This window comes from Drosophila virilis, chromosome X, assembly GCF_030788295.1.
Source record: "Drosophila virilis strain 15010-1051.87 chromosome X, Dvir_AGI_RSII-ME, whole genome shotgun sequence".
NCBI lineage: Eukaryota > Metazoa > Arthropoda > Insecta > Diptera > Drosophilidae > Drosophila > Drosophila virilis.
Window position 1 is genome coordinate 15,115,419 of NC_091543.1, and position 21,442 is coordinate 15,136,860.

The following is a 21,442-nucleotide window of genomic DNA, read 5'->3' on the forward strand; positions in this document are numbered from 1 at the left end:
ACAAAAAAAAATCAATCTAAAAAATTCAAAACATAAATTTTCTTAAAAAATTTTGCGAACAAATTGTGAAAGTGTAGGTGCGTTGATTATTATTGGATATATACATAGAATTTCTGATTGACAAAAGGCTCTGCGAGGTGGATTGACCATCCGTACTTATAATTGCTGTTATATTCTTGGAGCATTGTGGGGTGAGTGCCGAACGGGCACCTTGTTGCTCCATTATTTCTCATTCACTATTTATTATTAGCTGCATCAGTTCCATATTGTTTGGGGGAGGGAGGGCAAGGACTTGTGATGTCACCTAAAAATCTGATTTTGTTTATTAAAGCTGCTTTACAAATGCCACGACATTCTGAATATTCAGTATTAACTGGAACTGTATTTCGACGGAAGGTTTCCAGTCTCAAAAAAAATGTATCCCCCAGCTGCTCAGCTGCCTCCTTTTCGACTATATATACATATTGACTTTACCCTGAACCCTGTGGCTCTTGACTAAATGCCACTTGATATTGGCTAAGAGTAAAGGATTTTGCCAAATTGGAATATTTTTCTGTGAAACAGACGCCCTTTCATTATGCGCCCCCAATCCCTAAGATGTTTAGCCAAATTGCATATCCATTTGCATTTCTGGCTGGTTTGGAGAGCCTGCGGAAAGTGGGCTGCGCTAAGCGCTTAGGCTTCATTAGCTGCATTTTTCTGCGGGCGGCGTTTTCGATTTCCATCGACGTGAAAACGTGGAAAATCGGAAAACCGGAACCCTGATGTGACTGTGTTGAACGGTGTTGATTTTCACACAACACAGCGTGAAATTAGAAATCAACAACGTGTCCTTTCACAGCGTGAGGGTGTGCGGGTGTGTGTGTTGGTGGGGAGGGTTGTCGGGGGCTTGCTGTGCTTCAGGTGCGGCTGGACAAATCAGTTTTGGCTGCAACTGCAACGCTGCGGTCAACGTCTGTCGTTGACAGACCAAATTAAAATGTCCTGACGCCATGTCCTGCCATCATCTATCGTTGCGTTCCATCTGTCTGCCTCGCTCGTTGCTGTGTCTGACCGTGCTTCAGTTAATGACCAATTTGCCAGGCCCAGTCGAAAGCCAACCTCAACCTCAGCCTCAGCCCAGTCGGTTAGCTTCTCCAGCCAGCAGCAGCTGTCGCAATTCGCGTTTCGGATTTGGTTAACACAACGTCGCATTCATCAGACTCTATAGCTACAATGCGATAAATCTTAAAGTTACCAAAAATTGGCAAGCAAACAAAATGCGGGCCAGATAAGCACAACGACATCAACAACAACAATAACAACAACAACAACAAGACAAACAACGACAGCAACAAAAACAACAAACACGAACAAGCAACAACAAACAATTGCTTGGAGAATTACAACATGTCGCATTTTGTATACGAAATTTGAATAAATTTCAAATTCGTGAGGCTCCGCCAAAAAGTTTCAGCTCTCAGCTACAATTAACTTTTAAGTATACCATTTTACAGATACCGCTGATATCGTCGAGATATGCAGCCTACCCTCCCCCACCCCACCCCGTGCCGCGCTTCTGTTCAAGTCCATGGCCTGCATCGGGGGTTGGCAGTTTGAAAATAATTTCATGCAATTTATCATGTCACCAGAGCCACAGCCAGCCACAAACGCAGTTCAAATTGGTCAAACAACGAATTCTGAATGCACTTTCCGTATATTTTTAGTAGAAAAATTTGTCAACAGAAACTTGATATACGATATACGATATACGATATGAAATATATTATGTAGAGGAAATGCAATAAATAGCTTGATGTCAAAATAAAAGAAGAGTGTGACAAAAAAAAAAACAACCTGTAGCACATTCTTATGCTTCCGCTAAAGGCCACAAGATAAACGTTTATTTTCTGTGCTCGATAAATATCGATTTTGGGTGATTGTTAAAAGGACACAAGTGCAAAAGCGATATTTATCGATTGGGGGCTCGACATGTCAAAGGTTTCTTGATGGATGCATATTGTTAGAACGTTTTGTGGCACGTTTGTGAATGTTGATGCTTTCGCTAATGGAGATTCGATACTCGTGTATTTTCTCTGATCGATATTTATCGATGTTGGGAAATATAGCGAGTGACTTCATACCAAGTTCAATAAGAAAGTTTTTACCATTTACAAAGCATGAAGTGGAAGGCTACAATAAGCCCGGTAGCACACATCTGATGAGAATTTATCAATGCTTGGGTGCTTTGTGAGTTTTAAATTCCCAATTGGTTAAAGCGCCAATTCAGAGAAGTTGCTGCTGATAACAGTCCGGCTGACATAGTCAACATGCCGCAACGATGGTAGTGTGTGTGAAAGAACAAAAGTGCGTGCGATTTCCGCTTCCGCTGTTTGGCATCCATAACGAATTTTTGCATAAATACAAAGCAGGACAGCAACGCCTGGAACCACTGTGGTTGCTACTATTAAGCTTATGCTGTTTTTGTTAATAGCCAACCATTTATCTTGCTTAATGAAATTTGCGAAAAATCAAATGTTGAGCGCAGCATGTTGGAAACATTTTGGGCCGTTATTAGCCGCTGCATTGCTTTGAAGGGCTCCTTGAGGCCAGGGCTAATCCACTGCGCCCACATCCTGAACTCTTGCTGTCAATGTGGATGTCAGCGTCACGTGGCGCATAGCCGCAGCGATTCCCTGACTTGAGTCCAGTTCAAACCCCTCCCAACCCCACCATCACCGTCTCCCTCGGCATGGCCTTGCCGACTTGTTCTCTTTATCATTCATGAACCGCGCGCGTCACGTGCGCAATTAAATTGACGCATTCTTGACGGATTCGTTTTGAGGCAGCCAGCCTTGCCAGCCTTGCCAGCCAAGCACATCTCCCTTTTGACTTCTGCTAAAGAGCGACCAGGGAATTGGCCATGAGCCGGGACAGCAACCACTTGCGTGGCCAGCGTCGCGTTGACATCATTAATCACATGAAAATTGTATTCCTGCTGTGGCCTGTGACAACTCTTCAAAGGAGACTTTCAAATTGTTTCACTTTTGTGGCTTTCTTTGTGGAAGTTTAACAAAAGGAAAACAAAACAACAAAATTAGCATCTTTTGTAATTTATTAGAAGTCAGGTTAAGCATAAGCTGGAAAGACTGCTAATCAAAGAAGTCGAAGTTAGGGTTGTTCAGATCGTTTCAGGCAATTTTTGAGCTGAAAAGCTTCTGCCAGAGTTGCCAGACTTGAGGCACTTTAATGTGGGTAGTGTGGCAGTACGACGCAACTAGTGTTGCACTATATGACAGCGTTTTGGGGAATTTCGCGAGCGATTGGGAAAAATTGGTGGACAATGGCTATATACAACATTTGACGGCCCTTAAAGATCTTTGAGGAAGTGGAAGTATTTTCGCATTTGTCATAAAATCCCCCTTGTTTGAAGAAATAATAATAATAATAATAAAAATAAAAATAATAATAATAATAATAATAATAATAATAATAATAAAAATAATAATAATACTAATACTAATACTAATACTAATACTAATACTAATACTAATACTAATACTAATACTAATACTAATACTAATACTAATACTAATACTAATACTAATACTAATACTAATACTAATACTAATACTAATACTAATACTAATACTAATACTAATACTAATACTAATACTAATACTAATACTAATACTAATACTAATACTAATACTAATACTAATACTAATACTAATACTAATACTAATACTAATACTAATACTAATACTAATACTAATACTAATACTAATACTAATACTAATACTAATACTAATAATAATAATAATTAATATTCTTATGGAAAGACCCTACTGGATTTGTCTTGGATTTAAAACATGGCTTATAGTCGTGTATATAATATTAATAATAAGATTGATTTTGTTTTAAGTTGTGATTGGGCTAGTATTAGTCCGTAGGTAAGACGCAAGGGCAACATTTTAAGCGGTACCTCAAGTAGATTTAGGTCCGTGGAGCATGGAAACACGATCTAGAGTTGCTACATTAGATATATACTTTAAACCGTGGATCAGAGGTTAACATTAAATTTGGTGGAGTATTTGCCAGCAAATTGGCGAGAGGCGTTGTGTGGGGAGCCGAAACAGCAGTGAACCCTGTTGTTGTCGTTGTCCGAGCACATTTCAGGTCCAAGCGTAACTAAACATTTGGATTAGGCGGCGTCGGCGAACTCTGGCGTACGATGGGCTTGTGTAGGGCGGTGCGATGCGGGGTAGTATAAGTAAGGGGCGGCAGGGCGCTTTTGGACAGCCACAAAAACCGCTAAGCAGTCAGCGGCGCCAAATGCAAACAGTTTAAATGTCATTTGTGGCGTTTGCCGGCGCTGCTAGCAAATGGGGAAATGGAATATTTCCACGTGTTGGGCTTAAATAAATTTCGCGGCAAAGCGCAAAAGGGCATCTCACCCCCCGCGCAATCTACCCGTCTCACTAAACCATACAAACATTTGAAATGTTTCAATGGCGAATGCGAGCCGCAATTGGCAATCGACGCCGCAAATCGCATTTTAAGCCTCGCGTGCGATTAGTTTAATTGCCAGAGTAGTCGTTGAGTGGGTGTGGATGAGGAGCGATTGGAGCGGGGCTGGGGCTGGTGTGAGGAAGGGAAATCGAGTGCTAGCGCAACAGGACAATGCATACATTTGCATAGCTGTGCGTCGCCGTGTCCTCCACGTGCGCTCCCTTAATGCGAAAATAAGGATTAACCAATGAAATTTATAAATACGGAGCCCAGGCCCCGAGCCACAGCCAGAGCCCCAGCTCCAACTCCAACAGTAAGCTGCAGCAGCAGGAACGAAGTCCTGCATTCAGGAGAGTTCCGTCGAGTTTGTCCAGTGTCCGGTGCGTCCAGTGTGCGCGCGCGTAAATTGAGTGCATAAATTGGCCGCATCGCCCGACAGGGGCAATCTATTTTGGATTAAATCAAATCGAAATAAACGATTTTTAATGGCCAGCACGCAGTGTGCAGCTCCCTGTTTCTGCTGCCGTTTCATACTCCAGCTGCTGCTTCAGCGCCAGCTTCAGTTTTAGCTCCTGTGCCCGCGCCTGGTCCTGCTCCAGCTCCAGCTCCTGTGCCTGATGCTCTGGCTCACCCGAGTCCGGCCACAGTGGCAAAAACGAGGTCATTAATTATTTCTTCAAAAGCAAAAGATAAGCCGGACCAGGCGACCGAGCCCGACCCAGCCTGCAAATTAACCCCCTGGACTCGCATCCTTTTTGGCGTTTTGTGTCATTAGCTTAAAAACCGAAACCGAGCGGACGCAGGACAATGGTCAGCATACCCCTAACACAGCTAAACACAATGCTACGCGTGCCCCAGGCAACTGTTGTTTGTGGCACCAGCGGCGTCTGGCTGTGCGTTGACGTCGCCGTCGACGTCAGCGTCGGCCGCATGTGCCACAAAGATTAATTAATCTTTAAGGACTCATTCGTGTCCTGTTTTTGCTGCCAGCTTCACTCATTAGGCATTTAGGCATTTAGACATTTGCATGTGCAGCCGACACCAAAATGAATTTATGGCCCAGGACTCGCCCCCTGGCATGGCCCTTCACCTCCAGACTTAACCCGCTTCTAACCATTGCTCGTCCGGCATGTAATCATAGTTCCGCATTCCAGCATATCTCGAGGGGCAGACCATGCCGGGCAGACTTTCTATGCATCCCTGAGCTAAATATAGAACTACCCTGTAAGCAAGGATGTTAATTGGCGATACTTGGAAAATATCTTAATATATCTTAAAGATAATTTAAGGACTTCACTAAGCGTTAATTTAGAGTACCTGTCTCTCGGCGGGGCTTGTGAGCTTGGTCTTACACATCCATGAACTTATGCTTTGGTTGAAGCCTTAATTCTTCATTTCGGCTTATATATTTTTCAAAATCCTTGTAGTTGCCCAATTGGACCGACTCTGAGATATGCGCTGTCTGCAATAAAAAGAACAAAATTTTCAAGAAACGGACTTGAGACTTCATGTACTTATACTCTACGGAGTCGTCTTAGTTTCTTCTTCTATGCGTTACTCGCTTTGGAACTCTATATTTACACCCTATACAAGAGTACGAATAGCAATAAAGCGGATATCTATTACTACGAACAGGTTACACTTGATCTTGACCAAATTATAATCGTGTATAGGGTATAAATATCATGGGTAGGGTATTAAATGTATAGGGTATAAACAAAATAGGTCTTATTTTTTAAATGAACTATCATTTTTAATTATAACATAATATAAATTTAATTCAGACACTTCTTTACCCTATATACAAAGTTATAATAGCAATAGAAAAGAGAACCACCGAAGTTTTATTTAATAATTTAATTTTTTCATTTTTATACCCTGAACCCATTAAAAATGGGTATAAGGGTATATTGTATTTGTGCGAAATCCAAATGTATGTAACAGGCAGAAGGAAGCATCTCCGACCCCATAAAGTATATATATTCTTGATCAGCATCAATAGCCGAGTCAATCTAGCCATGTCCGTCTGTCTGTCCGTCCGTATGTATGAACGCAAGGACCTCAGAGCCTATCAGAGCTAGAGACTTAAAATTATAGATTTAGATGCTCCTAGTTCCCGCGCAGATCGAGTTTGTTTCCGATAATCGATAACTTACACCGTTTCCAAGCAATCGATAAAAATCGATATCAATATCCTGTTTTTTGGGCAATTTTGGTAAATAATAAGAGCTAGAGTCACGGAACATGATATGTTGCTTCTACAATATTATATATTTGTCAAGTATCTTTCATTTTATACCTATCGCCACCTCTCCGCTACCATGCGTGCGGATCCCTACCATCAATTGGCATTCAAACAAATTAAACATCGATGGGTTCAATGTTAAAGACAAAAAAACCATTAGTTCGTAAAGACAACCTTTTTGATGATATTTTGGAATATTTCGGTCAAATAATGTCCGATTTAGGAATTTTATACCATTTTTGACTCGTAAGGATCAGTTCTATCGATTGGCATCAAAAAAAGGAAATCCACAATTTTGACCGAAATCGACAAAATGGCAAGGGGTTACATCACGTTTTTTTTTCAAAATCGAGGTCGGTGCGAAAATCGAACTTTTTCGATGATTTTTTTTAATATCTCGGGTAATAACTCCGCGCGGAGATATGACGTTCCAAAACGACATAACTCCCCGCGGAGATATGACGTTCCAAAACGACATAACTCCGCGCGGAGATATGACGTTCCAAAACGACATAACTCCGCGTGGAGATATGACGTTCCAAAACGACATAACTCCCCGCGGAGATATGACGTTCCAAAACGACATAACTCCGCGCGGAGATATGACGTTCCAAAACGACATAGCTCCGCGTGGAGATATGACGTTCCAAAACGACATAACTCCCCGCGGAGATATGACGTTCCAAAACGACATAGCTCCGCGCGGAGATATGACGTTCCAAAACGACATAACTCCGCGTGGAGATATGACGTTCCAAAACGACATAACTCCGCGTGGAGATATGACGTTCCAAAACGACATAACTCCCCGCGGAGATATGATCTTCCAAATCACCACGTTTTTTTTTGCGAAAATCTAAACTTTTTCGATGATTTTATTTTAATATCTCGGATAAATAATGTCTGATTTTGAAATGCTATACCTTTTTGAATGCGCACGGATCCCTACCATCAATTGGCATTCAAACAACATTCAATCATCGATGGGCTGAAAAATGTTGTTGACAGAAAACCGATTCGTTCGTTAAGTCAACCTTGTTGATGATATTTTGGAATATTTCGGTCAAATAATGTCCGATTTAGGAATTTTATACCATTTTTGACTCGTAAGGATCAGTTCTATCGGTTGGCATAAAAAAAAAATGATGTCCAAAATTTTGACCCAAACCGACAAAATGGCAAGGGTTACATCACGTTTTTTTTCAAAATAGAGGTCGGTGTGAAAATCGAAACTTTTTCGATGATTATACCCTGAACCCTTTAAAAATGGGTATAAGGGTATATTGTATTTGTGCAAAATTCAAATGTATGTAACAGGCAGAAGGAAGCATCTCCGACCCCATAAAGTATATATATTCTTGATCAGCATCAATAGCCGACTCGATCTAGCCATGTCCGTCTGTCTGTCCGTCCGTCCGTATGTATGAACGCAAAGATCTCAGAATATATAAGAGCTATAGACTTGAACTTTAAGATGGGGCAATTTTGGTAAATATTAAGAGCTAGAGTCACGAAACATGTTATGTTGCTTCTAAAATAGAATATATGTATGCATTTGATGTTGGAAGAAGAGGGTTCAGGGTATACCCTAGTCGGGAGCTTCCGACTAGAACCTCTTACTTGTTACTTATAAATTATGTTCATATTTTATTCAATTTGTGACACTTGTCCTGGCCAGCTAGCCTCACCTTTCTTATAAAGGTATTCTTCTTATCTTCAACCAATCTGTATTTATATTCCACCCTCAGACCTGCCCCCAGGCTCGCATCTGTGCATCTGTCAAGCTCTTAGTTTCAGTTTCATTGAGCCCCGTTAGGCATTTATTTTTATTATCAATTGACATTCATTTCTATTTGTTTGCCTCCTATCATAAGCCGCATCGTCGGCCTCATTGTCGTCAGCAACTTAATCATCAGCTTCGTCCTGTTGGCGGGATGACCCGTGACCCCGCAAATGACCAGCAAAGCTTATGCCATATATAAAACTAAGCCAGAGCAAAGATTTTGCTAAATTTCTGTGGCATGCCACATCGGTGCGCCACCATAACAACGAGAGAGAGCTTTAGATAGAGAGAGAGAGAGAGAGAGTGAGTGTGGGGACAGAGATGCCTTAAATATTTGCAGCTACCCCTACAATGCGACACAAAGTTTTGTCGCTTATTTCATCCATAAAATATTTACAGCTGATTATTTGTCTAGGTGTGTGTATATGTGTGTGTTTGACATTAAGTTGAGCACAAAAGTTATCCATGTTATCCTTTTGATGGCCCCCAACAGAATTTTCCACTAATTTATTAGCTCGCATACGTGAATTATTGTCGTCTAGAGTTTGCCAACTCTTTGACATTGATTGGCATCTGGGAATTGATATCGTCGTTTTGCCTAACGGGGCCAGTGGGGTTATGGGCGGCAAGAAGTCATCCAAAAATAAATGCACATATGTACATATAACTAGTTAGAAATCTCTGTTTAATTTGAGTGCTACTTATTTATCGACGCGGCATGGCCAACTGTTCGTGTAAAGGTATTAATTTATGGACGTGACGTTGTTACCTGTGCAATTTATGGAGCAAGGCAGTATAGTTTGTGTTAAAAATATGTAGCACAGAATTGTGACTTTACTTGATGCCATTTACTGAACTAACCTTGGCTCAATTGAATATTCTGTTTTCGCAGATTGACAAAGCTCAGCAAGTACTGTAATTAGGACATTCGGAAAGTTGTTGAGTGATTCGGAATACTTTCTGGGTAAATTGTGCCATGAATTAGTACTCACACTGCTTTTACCTCAATTGTTTTCCCCGTAGATCTTAGTAGTCCCTGTTCGAACTTCAAATAGTCACGCAGCATGGATTAAAAATTATTTCTATTTACAATTTCCCAGTGCACAAAGAAAAACAAAAACAAAAAAATATCATTAAAATTTATAAAAATAACAAAAAAAATTACAACATTGGAAGAATTGAAGGCAACAAATCCGAGGATAACCTCAGGTGAACGGCGGCAACAATTGGAAAACTTGTCAGGTGAGTGCAGCGAACTGGGCACAGCATAAAATACAAACATATACACGAAGAGAGGCATAGCAAATCCTAGAATATGTACGTGTTTGTCTGCTTTTTTTTATGGCCCAAGTTTTGGGGCATAAAACGCGAAAGTTTGGGAATAAATGAAGCGCAAGGTGGCTGACAACTAAGACACGGGCGCACATAAAGGAGTTGAGCCGTTAAAATGATTAATGATGTGTGTGTGGCATAGATGTTAACGCCTCAACACACTCACAGAAACACCCACACACCGGCACACACGCACACACAAGTTGTTGCGACAGATGTTGTCATAAATAAAAAGCAGCGAGCGGAAGCGGCAGCTAAAGACGCGCTTCCCCCGTTAAGACGCAAGAAGGCAACATGTAAATAAACACACAAGCAGCACAACACAGAAACGCACACACACGCACGCACACACACACACGCACACACATGCTGTGGTGTGGCTTGGGCATGGAAGTCTGTTTGGGCCACATTAATGTCAAATCAGCCGCATAAATTGCATAAAACGCTCAATTTATTAAACGAAGCATACTTTTGCGTAGAGGGCGGGCGTGGCCACGGGGCGTATGCGCGACAAGTGTGTTTCGCCAGTTAATAAATGTCGCAATCGGAGACCCGGTACACACCGCCAGAGATTTGGGCATTGTGTATGCATTGGCTCATTGCATATTTAAGCAGACGCGCCTCAATCGACGCCTTTTGCCAGGAGCAGTCAGGCGAATCCTTTGGCAGGACTCGGCCACGTTTATTATGCGCATCGAGTGGCAATTGTTCAAATTCTAAAATGCCAGCAACAGCAGCAACGGCAACAAGCCGATTGCCAAACTGCCAACTGCCAATTGCCAATTGCCAATTGCCAACTGCTTGGGACGCAGTCATCAATCGATTCGACTCATGGCTCGAACGGGGCAACGGGCAAGCAGGCAGCGGGCGGGTCGGAACGGGTGTTGGGGCCCGCAATGGCAGCGCAAAAGCAATCACAACAGTGTTATAGAGATATTCCAGTCAAAAAAGGCTCATAAAAATGTTAAAACGTGTGTGTGTGTGTGCGTGCGGGTGTGCTTGTTGTGCCAAAGAGTTGAAAGTCGACTTGCCAAACACTCAACACAAATATTCTAAGGGGAGGCGTCGTGCTGCAGACAGCCAAAACTTTAGAAGAGATGTAGTTAAGCCTAGACAGGAAATATAAGATCAAAAATACAATAGATGTACAGATCTAGTTACATATGTCCATATGGGTCATTTATAAGGATATTTATAATTATAAATAAATTTGCATAGAAACGAAAATTAATAAAATATATTTATTAGCTCGATTCATGGTCATGCGAACCAACTCCTGGTTTTCCGCATTCAAAACGAAAATTTTGGTTCAAGCCTTGATATAGATATTCTTCAAATAAACAATTTAATATTTTATCAACCATTGCCTGTTCTACTGCAAATATAGCAGGTCGTCTATATTTTCATATGCCAGATTCAGACTAACCAAATTTATATTTGTTTTTTGTAGTAGGATGCCCCAACAAACCATTTTTGTTAGGTACTGTTACCACCTAGATCTAGAATTATTGTGCCTCTCCATTAAGCAAATATACCACAACATACCCCAGCTTCTTATATCTACTTCTTCCGGGATGGATTCCCCGAAAGCTGCTCTCTGCTCTCGTCCCAGTTTTAGAGTTAATACATCTATTAATTGAATCATCTCTGGTTTTGAAGTCTAGAGCATTCGTTATTCGCATATGCCGCATATCAAATTTCTTTGCCTGTTTCGCGCATTGTTTTGCAATTGCGCTGACGACGTGCTGGGCTCACTTGCGTGTGTCAGTCTGTGTGTGTGTGTGTGTGTGTGTGTGAGTAGGTGTCAAGGGTATTGTCCTTGCCCGGGCAATCTTTTTATCCTGCCATCCTCTATACGGCTAGCCAGCCATTCGCCGTCTCACGAACATGAGCGCTCGTTAAACGGATGAGTTAAAAGTCAAAAGCCCTAAAGGATTTTATTTGAATTGCGGTCTGCGCCAGCGTTCGACGTTTGCCCCGGCACCCGCATCGGCTCATCCCCCCAAACGCAAACAAGCTTCCCCCAGTCTCAGTCACAGGCCCAGCCCCCCAATTCCCCAACCCTAGCAGCGAGCGTGTTGTGTGCCATGTTTTATTTAAAGTTTATCTCCGCCGCCTTTTTCCACGCTTTCCTCAGCCACTTGCCGCTAATTTCGCGCCAAGGCTGCGGCAAAAAATATGCGCAGCATAAAATGTGGAAAAATATTTTGGCGCAAGACAAAGAAAAACAATGCCAAAAAAAAAGGGTTTTTCTTTGGTCCTCGTTGCATAGTGCTCGTCGGCACGTCGCATTTCAAAGCCGTGTTGAAAAATATTTGAAATAATTGCAAAAATGTTGCCGGCCGGGACGGCGTGGATGGGGGAGAGATTATTGTTCGTCTTGCCAAACAGTCTCCGGCTCGAGGTTGGGCTCGGCTTGTTGTTGTGCCTCAATATGCCAGGCACGTTTGGTGCAGTTGAAAGCCTTTTAAACTGGAGCAGACACGTCTCACATAACACAAAGCCAAGATATTTACAGGCCTCGTTTCTAGTTGTTCCAACTCTCGGCACAACCCTTTAGCTACTTTGGAATAATTAAAAATATTTATATAAATTATGAAAAAAGTCAAAACATAAAACGCCAAAGGTCTTCACCTATTATAGATGGATGATAAATTTTCTAATTTTCAGCGTGATAAGTAAACTATATTTAACCCACAGCTCTTTGTAAAGCGCCTAATTGGGAGTTCAACGAATAGGACAGGCCACAATTGCCAATAAGCTTACAGATCGGATTCTTCAGTTCCACTCTAACATGTTAGTATTATCCGCAGAAAAAAATGAATAAATAACGTGGCAGTCGGGTGTCACCGACTGCACCATACTCTGTTCGCATAACAGCTAAAATCGAAAGGAGTCCACTTGATTATTCGGCTGGTGACTTTCAAACTGTAACTAGTGACAGTCAAACTGTGACTTGACGAAATACCCTTTCTTGGGGGCCGCGGTGGGCGTGAGCCAGACGAGTGCATCTTTAGAGAAGGTTTTCAGCTTGTTGCCTGTGAAATTTGTTGACAAATGTCTTTCACTTTTCTGGCTGACAATCAAACGGACGGACGGAGCGACGGCTGGACGCACAGACGAATAGCAAGACATACATTGCGCAAAGCCCCAATATACATTCATTAAAAATATTCCATTCAGCAGCAGTGTGAAACACCATGACTGATCCATCTATTGGCTCTTCATCCCCAAACTGGGCTAGTCTCATCTCAAGTGGACTCATTCCCACCTTTAGTAAGCAATTAATAATTCTATTTTGGAAATTAGATTTGACAAATTACCTCGTCAAATAGTAAGTGAGCTGCCAGCGGCAAGTAATGTCCAAGTTACGAATACCACGGGACCATCCTCGGAGGCGACACGGGATCTGCCGCTGTTGATGAGTAGCTTGAGCGGTCAGATGTCGCCTTATGCGCCCGTCTTTCATCCAATGGGCTCTTATGCGTCCCATTTGCTGGCTCTGGAGCAGGCAGCACAGATCAATCCGCAATCGCTGCCTCCGCCGCCACCACGTCCGATGGATCCACACCTTGAGGACTACTACGACAGACCGCCCATAACGGAGCTCTTTAACTACAATGGGCCGCACCAAATGCAGGCACACATGTATCCAGCTGATTTCGGCGATGGCGCCGTTATGAACGGCTGCACAGTGGATCTAACCATTCGGGTGGCTCCAAATCCCCGCGCCTATCCTCCCAATCAGCGGCCACGCGGCAACTGGCACGAGCAGCCAAATCGCGATTTCTGGTCGGAAGTGGATTCGCAAAGCGTGCCAGTGCCAGTGCAGCGGCTAATGCCGCCGCAAATGCATATACAAATGCCTCATATGCCGGGCCAAATGCCGGTCCAGATGCCTGTTCAGATGCCCGTCCAGATGCCGGTCCAGATGCCAGTCCAAATGCCAGTCCAAATGCAGCCTCAAATGCTGATCCAAGTGCAGCAGGCGCCACCAAACCATGATTACTGGCGAGATATGGAACAGCAGGCGGTCTTTATGGGACAGCGGGAGCAGATGCAATCGATATTGCCAACCCATCAGTTTTTGCCCGATATGGAGCAGCAGGTCCCAGCTGCAATGCAAGCCGCCCAATCTCAAGCAGAAACACAAGGACAGCCACAACCCGAAATACAACCACAAGTCCGTGACTTTTGGCATGACATCGATCGGGGTGCACCAGCAGGATCGCAGGCACAGCACGTGCAGCCGCTGCTGCCGGGTCGTGAGTATTGGCGGGATGTGGAGGCTGGTGTACCGCTGCAAGCCCAATCACAGTCACAGCCACAGCCAGCACCGCTGCATCTCGATTTTTGGCGGGACATGGAACAACAGAACGCTGCTGTGGCACCACAGGCCCACAAGCAGTCCGCTATGCCACTGCCTGGTGACTATTGGCGGGAGGCACATGCACTGCCGCCATCCTCCGAATATTGGCGAGGTGTGGAGCAACTAGTCGCTGCGGTTGCACCACAGCAACAGCAGCAAACACAGCAACAGCAGCAGCAGCAGCAGCAGCAGCATCAGCATCAGCACCAGCATCAACACAAGCCGCAGTCCCAGATGATGCCGTTTACCCGCGACATTTGGCGGGATATAGAGCAGAATGGCTCAGCTCTTGCAGCACACACACAGACACCGCAGCAGCCTACCTCATATGATTATTGGCGGGACATTGAACAGCTCATCGCCGCATTTGCCGCACAGCCGCCACAGACACAGCCACCGCCACCACCACCTCCACCACCTCCACCGCCGCCAGCAGCAGCGGCAGCAACAGCAGCAGGAGCAGCAGCGACGGCCCAAGCAGCTCTCAATTCCTGGCAGGACATGGAGCAACAGAAAGTTGCAGTAACGCCACAAACGCATGCTCGGGAATATTTAAGGGAAGCGGAGAAGCAGGCTGGGCCATCAGCCGGCGGCGAAGCACAGTTGCAGGGACAGATGCCCGGACCGCAGCCACCAATATGGTGGCCAAGGAACGAGGCGCATTTAGCTGGAGCTGCGCCACAGCCAGCGGCTCAGACGATACCGTCCCGTACCGACTGGTGGCCAGAAGTGGAGCAAAAGGTCGATCAGCCAGTCGATGTGGAAGAGCGCGTTCCAGCTGGAAGAGGTGCTGGTAGTGCACCAAAGTTTCCGCCACAGCCGGCACAGGCAAGTGCTATTATACCCTCGCTGCGCGAATGGTGGCCAGCAAATGAGCTGGTCGAGGCTGCCGTGCCGGAATGGTGTCCGGAGAATGAACCCAAGATACACGTTCACCCAGTTCCCTCGACCTGTGCATACTGGAACGATATGAAGCACCTGCCGGCAACTGGTGCAACACAGCCGCCAACACCTCCGCAGTCGCAATCGCAGTCGCATCAAGCAATTGTGCAGGGACAGTCGGTAGCACCGCCAAGCGAATGGTGGCCAGAGCTGGAGCAAAAGACGGCTTCAGCTATGGCGCAGTCATCAGTGCAGGTGACACCGTTATTTCACAATCTTTGCCAGGACAAGGAACAGCACCAAGGCTCGGCTTCTGGATTCACGGAAATGGAGCAGCAGCAGCAGCCGCAGGCACAGCCACAAACATCGGCAGCACCACGCGAATGGTGGCAGGCGGCGGCATTTACTCCGCAGCAGGAACAGACGTCTTCACAGCAGCCGGTGCAGCCTGTGCAGCCGCGCAGTATTGATTCGAGCGTTGACTGGGTGCCCTACTCCTATGCATCGTTGTCAGTGCTGAATCTGCCCAACACATTGTCGGAAGCTAAATCGGATATGGCTGCCGCATTCGAGGATAGAAAGGTGGAATCTGGAGCGACAGCTATGCCAAAGGCCAGGAACAGCACCAGCACCAGCGATACGCAAACGGCGGACTTTCCATCCTTTGAGGACTTTGCCCGTCAGGTGAGCGAGTGCAGCCTGTCCAGCTCGGAGTATATTGCCACGTTGCGAAACCTGATGATACGCGCCCACAACCTGATGCTGCCCTTGCTGCGCGGCCGTTTCGCCAACATGACCCAGGTCCAGATGGCCGCCTACACGACCGCAATTCTGGAGGTGACGCCTCTGCATCCGAGTCTGTTCCTGCCCTCGGTAAGTACTGCCAGCAGCATGCCAGCGATGCCTCACCAGTCAATACTCAACTCTACTTTGCCGCAGAGCGTGGCTCGTCCCTGGATGGGCAACGGCGGCCTTCTGCCGCCCTGTCATCCGCACAGCCTGACACCTCAGGATCTGGCACGCATAAATGTGAGTATGCTCATGCTCGGACATTCGTTTGTAGTCCTGGTTTAGTTACCGCCACGCCCACAGCCACGTCCCATGTTGGTGAATGTGGGCACGCAGACCGATTACCATTGTTGGTGCATGCACATAAGCATGTATCCGCCGCCGCCGTTGCATGGCCCGCCACCGCCGCGGGCACAAGGCAATCCGGGTCCACATTTTGCCACACCGAATGGACCGCGCATGATGGCGCCATGTGGCACAGCGCCTCTAAGTTTCTGGGGCAGACCCATAGGTGAGTTTTGCCTACCCAAAAATTAGCTGTCGCCCAATTTGAACAGCTGATGAGGCTTTCTATCTCTCTCTAAATTTGCAGTGCCCATGCATCCGCATCCGTATCCGCATGCCCACCAGATGCCACGCCCGCATGGCTCTCGTTATGGCTATCGCATCAATACGTACAGTGTGCCCTGTCGCTTTGGCCCCGCTGGCAATGGACGTTCGCGCCACATGGGCATGTATGGCGCGGCCATGCAGCCGCCGGGCGGCCACCAGAGCGAGGACAATGCCAGCACGGACAGGAGCTCCAATCAATATATGGAACAGCCGCAGCCGCAGCCGCAGCAGCAGCAGCCGCAGCCCGCAACAGGACAGACGTCATTGAGCAACATATCCCTGCTGCACGCCAACCCGTCTGGCTTGCAGCGCCAGATGCAAATGCAAAATGTGCTGCAGCAACACTCATCGCATCAGTCGCCGCTTCAGCAACAACTTCATCAACAGCAGCAGCAGCAACAGCAACAGCATCAACAGCAACAGCATCAGCAGCAACAGTCTGGCAGCTCGTCCGGCAGTCAGTCGAGCTCGCCCGTGCTTCATGGCGAGCAGCAGTCGCGCCGTTGCCTGCCCAGTACCTCTTCCGGCAGCCAGTCCAGTTCGCTGAGTCCACGATCCTCCAGTCACAGCTCGTCGATAATAAGCAATAACGACAGTGAGGCCGATGACTATGATGACAACGATAACGACAACGATAACGATAACAATGTCGATAACACCGTCGGTACCACGGTGAACGCAGAAACCAGCAATGTGGAACAGGCAGTGGGCACCTCAGCGGATCTGCGACTGCCACATGCAGATAGGGAGAACGAGGTTCCAATTATCGAGAATCCGCGCCGTAATCCGATAGCTCAGTCCCCGCAATCCGATGAGAATGGCAACGCAGATGCGACAACAGCCAATCGGGTGGTTATGAAGCAGGTTAACAACATATTCCTGCAGCCCACCGGCCCGGTGATGCCCACAATGCCGATGATGCACTTCATAATGGCGCAGGGCAACGGCCAGGGAGATATGCCTCCGATGATCTTTGATATGAATGACAATTACAGCCCGAATACAAACTATGCTCAGTTTTTGCCCAACATTAATATGAACATGAACATGAACATGAATATGTTTGGCAATCCAATGGGCAATTCAATGTCCAATGTCCACGTCATGTCCACCGATATGGCCGGCAATTTCTGTCAGCTAATGCCAGATGTGGCCATGATGAACACGGCTATGATATTACCGTATTCCACCTATAAGAATCCAAATGAGCCTTACACCCCGATGGACATGCACGATGGCATGAACATGAACGAGAACTTTCCCCCAGCTAACGCTACTATAATGGCGATCCCACTCGAGGATATCAATCCGATGCTAAATCCCAATGTCTATATGGCCAACAACGAGCTGTTGGTCAGCAATGATGGCAATATCAATGAGTGCAGCAGCAACGAAGTCTTTAACACTGCTGATCACTGCAAGGAGACTAACATCAATCAAGAACTTACAGCTAATGAGCGTGAATCAATCAGCAAGCTCACATCTGCTGCACAACAACAGCCAGAGGAAAGTTAAATAACGAGAAAATAAACAAAAAAACTAACACACTGCCATTTATAATAATAATAATATTCGTTTCGAAATGCTTCGCCATCAATCGATATGAATCGTCATCAATTATCAGATACAGCAGGACGACTACTCGGACCGATCAATCAGCTGTGAAGTCAACATTTAACACGAATCTTATCAAAAATACTTTCAAACTAATTGTTCAATTACTGTTACTTTCCACATACATATCTCTGTCGCGTGTCCTCAATCGTTGTCAAGCTAAATTTCAAACCAATTGTTTATGGCATGCGTAAATGCTTCATACATATGTACATGTGTATATGTATATACTTATTATTTGCAAGCAAACATTAAAGCAAGAGCTTTCTTCTTGTTGCATTTTGAGATTGTAACAAGAAACTCAAAACACACACACACACACACACACACACACTAACACTCATGCACACATACACACACACGCACACAAGCACATCCATCCATCCATCCATTCATTCATCAATCCGTGTCAATCAGCATCAATCTACAGTAGCAAGAATTGAAATATCAACTTATTCAATACACAACACAATTGTATTTAAAATAATAATTACCATTAGCTAATATTTGGCACTTACAATAAACCTGTAAAACACACATACACATACACACACACATACACACACTCATACATACACATACACACACTCATACATACACATACACATACACACATACACATACACATACACACATACACATACACATTCACATTCACACACCACATCCACTCACTCACACGTACATTAAAAAAATGAAAAGGAAACCCAAAAAAAAAAAAGATGTATCGTTTATCTTTTATTTTATGGCTAGCAAAGAAGTTACCACCAGAGATTAGCGCAACAGCAGCAACAACCCTCCAGCTTGCAAATGCTGCTCTCTGTAGGGTATACCGTGTGGTCTATATGATATCATTTCATATTCATATAACGATGTGTAAATTTCAAATCGCTGCATTAAGTTTACATTTTCAACATTTTACGTGTAACGAAAAGCGTAGCCTAAAGCCCCTTCAATTTCTGACTTTGGGCCAAGCGCCCAGAACACTCAAGTGCCTTGGGCTGTGGGTTGTGCATTGTGGGCTGTGTGGTTACGGTAGGGTGGGGCTGTTGGGTGGGATGGCGTGGCGTGGCGTGGCATTTGTAAACCCTTTGAACTCTCAGCGTATGCGTTGCAATGCGCAAAGTTAAACGCCTTCAAGCTGAAATAATCGGGCTAATCTTTTACGCTGCTTGCATTTTAAACCGCTACTCATATTTTTTTATTTTCTTTTTGAAGAGACATTACCGGATTGCGAGGGGGTGTGTGGGGTGCTTTTAGTACCAGTCTGCATTTTGCATGCATGCTTGCGCTCAACACCCATCCCCCCTGTCCCTGCCCTAGCTCCCTTCCTACATGTGTGTTGCGCGCTTTTTTCTTCAAATTGTAATTAAATGCGTCGCACAAAGACAAATAAAAATGTTTACAGGTAAACAATTTAAATGCAAATAAAAAAGTGCATTTTAATCAGCTTGATATCAGACGCAACATTTTCCCTTTTTTTTAATTGCCACGATTTAACTTAAATACGAAATACCAAATATCAGACATATAAAACTTCTGTTAACTTTATAAAATTTAGCTATTTGTAAGACGAAAAATGAGTTGGCATTATATTGTATGCGTACTTTTAATAAATGTTGAATTTCTGTGAACAAATATGTCTTAACAATAAAATTCAACTGCTTTTATTGCACTTAAATGCGTTTCACTGTACTTTTTTTTTGAATATTATTTTTATTTAAACTTGTATTTATTTTGTATATGCATTTTCATTGGAAGCTATAGTTTGACCAGAAAATTAACGCCTGCATGACCAAGCGGGTAACGCATTGAATGCGACCGCATTGCTACATTTTTAATCTACAATTAACCACAACTGTTTGGTCCAGCTGCGGTGTTGGGGCTGGCGGGGACGGTGCCCGGGCAGCAGACCCTGTTCCAATATCAATATTGATTCTATTAATTATAAAAACATTAAGTGCCAGCCAACAAATGTAATTAAACGCATTAAACAATTGCAATGTGGCTGTAATGGCGTTAAAATGCAACTCGGCCAGCGATCCAAGAGTCCTGCTGCTTCTGATGGTCCACGAGTTCAGGTTCGGGTCTCTAGGTTCAGGCCACCCTGCTGATGCGCGCCGATAAGCACGTTTTCAATTCGCATTTGCAGGTGGACATCAGCCGGATGATGGATGGAGGGATGGGGGATGGTCGAAAGGGAGCGCTGCCACATTGTTGGGCAGTTTGGTGCTGCATTGCCGCGATTTGTGGCCGGTTTGGGCGGATTGTCGCACATTAATGACGAAATTATTGTTTCAATTGCTTTCAACTGTTGTCAATGCAAATTTTATGCAAATATTTTTCGGTGCCATCGGACTCTTAAATGCCATTGTGGCCAATAAGTCAATAATTATTGCACGGCCAAACGTTTTTGCCGTTGTTGTTGCCACATTTTATTGCAGCTATTATTGACCAGAGCCGAAGCAGCCCTGCCTGCCTGCCCTCTCCGCTGTACTCTACTGTACTGTGTATTTGGCCCCAAATAGGCGTTAATTACTTTTATCTACGCATTGTCACACTACAATAACAATTACAACAACAACAGCTGTTCCCCATGTTTGCCTGCTCCTGGCCAAATTCATTTATTAATTATTATTTTTGTTGCACTTTACTTTGCTTTTGGCGCATAAATTAATTTCTCAATTGGTGTTTGGTTTTTTGGTGTAGTTTTGTTTTTATGTTTTTAAATTGATTATAAATATTCAAAATTACTCAAAATTAAAGTAAACTTGAACTAGCAAATAGTGTGCCAGTGCCAGGGCTAACCCAAAAATGTCCGATGGTTCACAAACCGTTATAGGTTCGATCTGTAAGTCAAAGTTTACCCAGGCTTGGCTTGGCTTGGAGCTCTCATTTAGCACAATTATAAATTGTTGTTCACTGCAATGAGTTAGCTTTCATTTTTTGTATTGTTTTCATTGCAAGTGGATCTGCTACAGACAATCGAGAGTTGAGACATAATTATACTACTTGAATACTTCATTACAAATATGCCAAGCTTGACTTAATATACAGACAGTTTTAGCCGAAATTAACTAAGCTAAGTATAGTATTGGATATACCTTAGGCATAATCTATGCTATAGGGTATATTTGTAAACAAGGGATATTTGGATTGTAATATTCCCTACATATTTACATACCCATGTCATTTGGAGAAATTCTGTGAAACATACATACTATAAAAAACGACAACAATAGGATATCTTCGTCCCGAAGATTAAAGATTAAATACCCTTGTTTACATTTCCCTTTTGCAAATATGGGAACGTTGTGAAAATATG

At 44.3% G+C, this 21,442-nt stretch overlaps 1 protein-coding gene across 5 annotated transcripts; it reads left to right on the forward strand.

Annotated features, from left to right (window-relative positions):
• Nucleotides 1-49: 49 nt before the first annotated feature.
• On the forward strand, nt 50-18,688 carry LOC6635492 (uncharacterized). 5 transcript variants are annotated; one of them, XM_032439673.2, is made up of 9 exons: nt 50-191; nt 9,412-9,483; nt 9,543-9,761; nt 12,552-12,647; nt 13,035-13,127; nt 13,187-15,975; nt 16,042-16,131; nt 16,177-16,402; nt 16,484-18,688. In XM_032439673.2, the coding sequence occupies exons 5-9, from the start codon at nt 13,052-13,054 to the stop codon at nt 18,016-18,018; spliced, it is 4,716 nt and encodes a 1,571-aa protein (XP_032295564.1). In that variant the 5' UTR covers nt 50-191; nt 9,412-9,483; nt 9,543-9,761; nt 12,552-12,647; nt 13,035-13,051; the 3' UTR covers nt 18,019-18,688. The 5 variants fall into 5 exon arrangements, with proteins under 5 accessions (XP_032295564.1, XP_032295563.1, XP_015024575.1 ...); XM_032439672.2 differs by having other exon boundaries at nt 13,038-13,127; XM_015169089.3 differs by having other exon boundaries at nt 13,038-13,127; nt 16,195-16,402.
• The last annotated feature ends 2,754 nt before the right edge of the window (nt 18,689-21,442 follow it).